Source organism: Nycticebus coucang, chromosome 10, assembly GCF_027406575.1.
Source record: "Nycticebus coucang isolate mNycCou1 chromosome 10, mNycCou1.pri, whole genome shotgun sequence".
Lineage (NCBI taxonomy): Eukaryota > Metazoa > Chordata > Mammalia > Primates > Lorisidae > Nycticebus > Nycticebus coucang.
In genome coordinates, this window is record NC_069789.1 from 123346035 (window position 1) to 123353380 (window position 7346).

At 53.5% G+C, this 7346-nt stretch overlaps 1 protein-coding gene across 1 annotated transcript; it reads left to right on the forward strand.

Moving 5' to 3' along the window:
- Nucleotides 1–583: 583 nt before the first annotated feature.
- On the forward strand, nucleotides 584–7124 carry HIPK4 (homeodomain interacting protein kinase 4). The gene is made up of 4 exons (XM_053604344.1): nucleotides 584–1705; nucleotides 3395–3751; nucleotides 4652–5491; nucleotides 6638–7124. The coding sequence occupies exons 1-4, from the start codon at nucleotides 1241–1243 to the stop codon at nucleotides 6815–6817; spliced, it is 1842 nt and encodes a 613-aa protein (XP_053460319.1). The 5' UTR covers nucleotides 584–1240; the 3' UTR covers nucleotides 6818–7124.
- The last annotated feature ends 222 nt before the right edge of the window (nucleotides 7125–7346 follow it).

A 7346-nucleotide genomic window follows, 5' to 3' on the forward strand; every position in this document is an offset into this window, starting at 1 on the left:
ACCTCATCTCTGTACTGACAACTCCCAGACTCTATCTTGCATCTCCGGCGGCATCTGCACACCTCCACTGGATGTCCCCAGGCACTAGATGCTGTGTGGGTGGTGGCTCAGTGTTCAGCACTAGAGCCTCACTGCTCAGCGTCAAAGCCTGTCTCTGGCGCCCAGCTGGGTGACCTTGGGCACTTTTAAAACTTTGAGCCTTGATTTTCTCTTCCATAACATTCCTAGTTCATATGTTGTAAAGACCACATAAGATTTCTGAAGCACTTAATACATGTTTAAATGTTTTGATGTTAAATTTTATAATCTGACCTCAGTATCTTTTCCCCCAAACTCTTCCTTATGTCCTCTTCTCAGGGACTGCACCCTCATGCCAGATCCCTGGCCTGGTCCTGGCTGTTTCCTTCCTGCCCCACAGCTGATCCATGCCCTAACCTGTCCTCTTGGCCTTCTGAGTGTCTCATTCCCCAACCTCCTACTTCTTTCCCCAACCTCTCCCACCTGGGTCATGCCCCAGACTCCTTCCCAAGCTGGGGCACCACTCTTATCCCCCCATCCTTTTCCACATAGTAGCTTTCTGACACTCAAATCTGACTCTGCCCTCCCTTACTCAGAGCTCCCCAGAGCCCTCAGGTTAAAAAGTCCAAACTCCTTAGCTTGGTATTCAGGGCCTTTTACAACCTGGTCTATGGCAGCCACAGTCTGGGACAGTTGTTTTCTGAACACAGATGTGCACACACGTACACCACATCCCTTTAGCTCGAAAAACCTGCGTTTCCTGACCTCTGTCTGTAGGTGTGTCTGCATTCCTCTATGCTCAGGGTCCTGGCTGTCAACCTTTCACCTGTCTGGCCTTTCCAGGGTTCCACCACCCGGTGGGGGAGGGGCCTAGACTGGCACCCCACCCCCATTCCAGCCAGGGGCTCAGGTCTCCAACAACAGAACCAAAGCCACTCAGCAACGCTGGAACCCATTTGGGGGGCCTGGGGCCCCTTGTCCCAAGCCAGGAGGGCTTTGGAGGAGGGGTGCAGCCCCTGGCAGACTCACAGTGTGGCCAAAGGGGCTGGGGGGTGCCAGGGAGGTGGGGGCTAGCCTCGTTGGAGGAGGCACAAGTGCAGTTCTCTTTCCCCCATTGGGGGGTCTGCGGGGCCAGAGGCGGCGGCGAGGCAGGAGGCCTAGAAGACGGCAGAGCCTGTGGTGTGGGGATCTCTGCAGGTTGGTGTTTGGCAGCAGGGGTACCATGGCCACCATCCAATCGGAGACTGACTGTTATGACATCATTGAGGTGCTGGGCAAGGGCACATTTGGGGAGGTTGCCAAGGGGTGGCGGCGAAGCACGGGAGAGATGGTGGCCATCAAGATCCTCAAGAATGATGCCTACCGCAACCGCATCATCAAGAATGAGCTGAAGCTGCTGCGCTGCATGCGGGGCCTGGACCCAGAGGAGGCCCACATCATCCGCTTCCTTGAGTTCTTCCATGATGCCCTCAAGTTCTACCTGGTCTTCGAGCTGCTGGAGCAAAACCTTTTTGAGTTCCAAAAGGAGAACAACTTTGCACCCCTTCCTGCCCGTCACATCCGCACGGTCACCCTCCAGGTGCTCAGAGCCCTGGCCCGGCTCAAGGAGCTGGCCATCATCCACGCAGATCTAAAACCTGAGAACATCATGCTGGTGGACCAGACCCGCTGCCCCTTCAGAGTCAAGGTGAGTGGGGCTTCCCAGCGACCAGCTTCTCCCAGCTCTGGGCACTCTTCTGACACTGAGATCTCTCTTGTCCCACCTCCCAGCTCTGAGATCTCACCTATCCTGTCTATGATGTCTCTGCCCTGCTCCTGGCCCCTAATTTTGAGGTCCTCTCCACCCTTGGCCTGAGGTTGCTCTGGTCAAGTCCTGTCCTGTGGGGCTAATAGGTAGGGGGAGAGAGAGAGTCACCAAAATAAATGAGTCAAATACAGTATGTGAGTGAGAAGGAGGAAAGTTATAGCAGGGAGGGGTCTCTGAGATACCAGAGACAGGCAAGCAAGGAAGAGGCATTTGCAAAGAACAGGGATCTAAAGCCAATTCATTCATTCATTCTTTTTTCTTTTGGAGACAGAGTCTTACTCTGTAGTCCTGGCTAGAGTGCTGTGGCATCATCAAGCTAAAAACTCTTGAGCTCAAGAGATCCTTCTGCCTCAGCCTCCTGAGTACCTGGGATGTCAAGTGCCTGCCACAATGCCTGGCTATCTTTTCTTTCTTTCCTTCTTTCTTATTTCTTTTGGTAGAGATGGGATCTCACTCTTGGTCAATCTGGTCTCAAACTCCTGAGCTCAAGCAATCCACCTGCCTTGGCCTCCCAGCATGCTATGATTACAGGTGTGAACCACTGCACCCAGCCTCATTTATCATTCATTCTTTATTGAGCCCCTACTGTGTGTCAGGCACTGTTATAGGGCATCTAGAGATGCAGCATTGAGCAAAACAGACAAATCCCTGGTCTTGTGGGACTGACATCCTAGTCGCAGAGAGAAGCAATGAACTCGATAAAAATGTAAAATAGACGTGATGTGAAATGGTATTAAGAACAATGGCAAGAAGTAGAGGGTGTGGAGGGGATGAAAAAGGGGGGCTTCCTCCACTTTGACAGGATGGTCAGGGAGGCATAACTGAGAAGGTGAATTTTTTTTTTTTTTTTTACTAGTTTTTTCCCCCTGTCCTTCTCTTTCAACAGAGAAGCTGAAGTTTGAGTAAAGACCTGAAGGAGGTGAGGGAGGGACCATAGGGACACGTGGGGGGACAAGCACTCCAGTGCAAGAATGTGTCTGGCACATGCAAGAGGAGGCCGGCAGGAACTGTAAGAGGGTGAGTGAGGGCAGAGTAGGAGAACGAGAGGCGGGGAGGTGACAGGGGAAAATTGTTAGAGCCTCGTGGGCCCCACTGAGAACATCATCTTTTATCAAAGGATGTGGATGTGAGCAGGGAAGGGATGTGACCCGGCTCAGGCAGCCATCGGATCCCTTTGAGTACATGTGAGGGACAGACCAGATTTGGGAGCAGCAGGGAGGACGTCCCTGCATTAGTCTAGGTGGGAGATGATAGAGGATCAGGGTGAGGCTGGTGGGGACAGATTCTGTGTCTGTTTAGAAGGTGGAGCCAACAAGATTTGCTGATGGACAAGGTGTAGGGTGAGAGAACAAAGAGCGGTCTTGCCCCTCATAGGTATGGGTTCTAGTGGAGAGCAATGGAGGCAGAGAGAGGCACACACAAACCTGGCAGAGATAGAGACATAAACAAGAGAAAGAATCAAGTACAGGCAGAGTATAAAGACAGGTGCAGAAAGATACCAGGTGAGCCCCTGACTGGCTGTCCCTGCAGCTCAACCTGTCCTCTCACCCTCTTCTCCATTCCCAACAGGTGATTGACTTTGGCTCCGCCAGCATCTTCAGTGAGGTGCGCTATGTGAAGGAGCCTTACATCCAGTCGCGTTTCTACCGGGCCCCCGAGATCCTGCTTGGGCTGCCCTTCTGTGAGAAGGTGGATGTGTGGTCCTTGGGCTGCGTCATGGCCGAGCTGCACCTGGGCTGGCCCCTCTACCCGGGCAACAATGAGTATGACCAGGTTCGCTATATCTGTGAGACCCAGGGCCTGCCCAAGCCACATCTGCTGCATGCTGCCCGCAAGGCCCACCACTTCTTCAAGCGCAACCCCCACCCTGACGCCACCAACCTTTGGCAGCTCAAGTCCTCAGCTGACTACCTGGCTGAGACCAAGGTAGGAGGGCAGATGGGATGAGGGCAGTTAATGTTGGGCTGCTATATCAAGAAAAATCTAAGCTGGACACAGTGGCTTGCACCCGTAATCCTAGCACACTGGGAGGCCAAGGCAGGAGGATCACTTGAGCATAGGATTTCAAGACCAGCCTAAGTAAGAGTGAGACCCCATCTCTACTAAAAATAAAAAACTAGCCAAGTGTGGTGGTGTACGGCTCTACTCTCAGCTACTTATTAGGAGGTAGGAATATCACCTAAGCCCAGGAGTATGAAGTTGTAGTGAGCTATGATGATGTCACTGCGCTCTCACCACAGTGACAGAGCCAGACTGTCTCAAAAAAAAAAAAAAAAAAAATCAGTCCCAGCTACTCGGGAGGCTGAGGCAAGAGGATTGCTTAAGCCCAAGAGTTTAACATTGCTGTGAGCTATGATGCCATGGCACTCTACCCAGAGCAACAGAGTGAGACTCTGTCTCAAAAAAAAAAAAAAAAAAAAAAAACCCAAAAACAAAAAACAGGATCTGTGTGAGGTCAAAGGTAGGACTGAAAGTTTATGGCAGCTCCTCTGACAGCTCCCTGGCTAGAGGTATCAAATGAATGTAAAAAGAAGGGTCTGGGTTTGACCACAGGGAGGCCCAGAGGGAAGGCTATAGCAGTAAGAGGGAACTGTATGTGGTTCCAGGGAAGACTAGAGGTCTGGGGCAAGGTGTGGAAACTTTCTGGGACAGAGTGAGGGGCTGTGCTGTGAGGATCAGGTATGGCCTTCCCAGCAGCAGGAGAGCTCCAAGGCAGTTACTGGCAGACCCAGAAGTTAGAGGTCATATGTGGGTCCCCCAGCAGGAGTGCCTGGAGCCATAGTCCTGGATATGTGTCAGCCCTGTGTTCCCTATGCCACCCCACAGGTGCGTCCACTGGAGCGCCGCAAGTACATGCTCAAGTCATTGGACCAGATTGAGACAGTGAACGGTGGTGGGGCAGCCAGTCGGCTGAGCTTCCCGGACCGAGAGGCGCTGGCTGAGCATGCGGACCTCAAGAGCATGGTGGAGCTGATCAAGCGCATGTTGACCTGGGAGTCACACGAACGCATCAGCCCCAGTGCAGCCTTGCGCCACCCCTTTGTGTCCATGCAGCAGCTGCGCAGCGCCCACGAGACCACCCGCTACTACCAGCTCTCACTGCGCGGATACCGCCTCTCACTGCAGGTGGAGGGCAAACCTGTTGTGACCACCACTGAAGACGGGCCCCCCTACTACCGCCTAGCTGAGGAGGAGGAGGCAGTGGGCATGGGCAGCGTGGCGGGCAATGGGCCCTTCTTCCGAGAGGAGAAGGCACCGGGTGTGCAGAGGGCCATCGAGCAGCTGGATGACCTGAGTCTGCAGGAGGCAGGCCGGGGGCTGTGGACAGAGACCTGCACCGATGTGGTCTCTGACATGCTGACTCCACTTAAGGCAGCTGTCACTGGCCGCCGCATGCCAGACTCAGGGCCCGAGCCCATCCTGGCCTTCTATGGTAGCCGCCTGGTAGGACACCACAAGGCCCGCAAGCTACCTGCAAGTTCCAAGTCTGACTCCAACTTTAGCAACCTCATCCGGCTGAGCCAGGCCTCTCCCGAGGATGATGGGCCTTGCCGGCGCACTGGCTGGGAGGAAGGAGAGCGACGTGGGGCCTCTGCTGAGCCACCGGCCATCCCAAAGCGGGATGGGGATGGACCCAACATCAAGGACATGTCCATGGATGCTGAGGTAAGCCAGATGTGTGAGCAGCATGTAGGTGCTTCTGGGATCTCCCACAGTTTCCTCCAGGCACACAGTTAACCAGGCCTTGCCTCCCACATGTTTGTGTTGATTGCAGCTGGCTCAGGGTTATACTAACACACCCTCAGGATGTCATAAGGCTCAGCACACACACATACTAACCCATACTTAGTATATAAGATTTTTTTTTTTTTTTTTTTTTTTTGTAGAGACAGAGTCTCACTGTACTGCCCTCGGGTAGAGTGCCGTGGCATCACACGGCTCACAGCAACCTCTAACTCTTGGGCTTACGCGATTCTCTTGCCTCAGCCTCCCGAGCAGCTGGGACTACAGGCGCCCGTCACAACGCCTGGCTATTTTTTTGTTGCAGTTTGGCCGGGGCTGGGTTTGAACCCGCCACCCTCGGCATATGGGGCTGGCGCCCTACTCACTGAGCCACAGGCGCCGCCAGTATATAAGATTTGAAAAGGGCTGAGTGTGGTGGCTCACGCCAATAATCTCAGCACTTTGGGAAGTCAAGGTGGGAGGATCACCTGAGGCCAGGAGTTCAAGACCAGTCTGGATTTGGTTCCTGGGAGGAAGCAAGATCTGTGTCTACAAAAAATAAGAAAAATTAGCTGGGTGTGGTGGTATATGCCTGCAATTCCAGCTGCTAGGGACTTAAGCTCAGGTTTGAGGCTGCAGTGAGCCATGATGTCACTGCAATCTAGCCTGGGTGACAGAGCAACACCCCGTATGAAAAAAAAAAAAAAAAAGATTTGAAAAGGCCTAGCACACAATAACCCATACTCAGGGTCTAAGGCTCAGCACACATTAACCTATACTTAAGATGTAAGGCTCAGCAAACACTCATCCTTACTATATGATGAGGCTCAGCACGCACTAACTCATACTTGGGATATAAGATTTAATAAGACTCAGCACACACTAATACCCTCAGGCTAGGATGAGGCTTATTCGTCTATCTTCAGGCTGTGATAACTCAGGGCATAGTAATCCACTTAGAAGAAGCAATAAGGCCCAGCACTGGATAAGACCCTGGCACAAGCTCACCCACCTCAGGAAGATGACAGGCTCAGTGGACATGAGCACATTAATACTTCTTGGCTGATGCCTCTCTCTTCTCCCCCACAGAGGCCAGGCCCTGAGCTCTTCGACCCCAGCAGCTGTCCTGGAGAATGGCTGAGTGAGCCAGACTGGACCCTGGAGGGTGTCAGGGGGCCACGGGCTCAGGGACTCCCACCCCGCCACCCCCACCCGCATGGTCCTTCCAGGACCACCAGCTTTCTGCAGCACGTTGGCGGGCACCACTGATGGTGATCTCATCCTTGCCTATCACTGGGGGCTGTGCTAGCTCAGCTGCTATCCCCTTCCAGCCTGAACTGCTCCTCAGAGCCATCCCTGAACCTACAAATTATTCTTACAGAAAGATAGTTATCCAGAAAATCCACTCCCCCTATCCGCAGCACACGGCTGCACATACACCCCAAACATAGGAGGGTCTTGGGGTCTGGCACTTGGCCCCTTGGCCAGACACACAGCAGGAAGGGGACCGCACCCCACTGGCTCTGAGCCCGCCCTCGGCCCTGCTGCCTCTATTTCAATAAAGAACTGTTCGGCAGTCCTGCTTCAAGACTGTTCTCACTGCCGGAGGCTTGGACTGGCTCTGCAGTGGGGGTCCCAGGCTGGCACCCAGAGCTTTGCTCTGATGCTGCACCCCCTTGGCTTGGAGGCTGGAGGCTCGGTTGCTGTCACACTGGGAGGGACAGGAAGTGCCTGGAAGACTAACTCATCTCTAATATGCTCAGTGCTTAGCAAATTGAGAATCCACCCTCAGAACAGT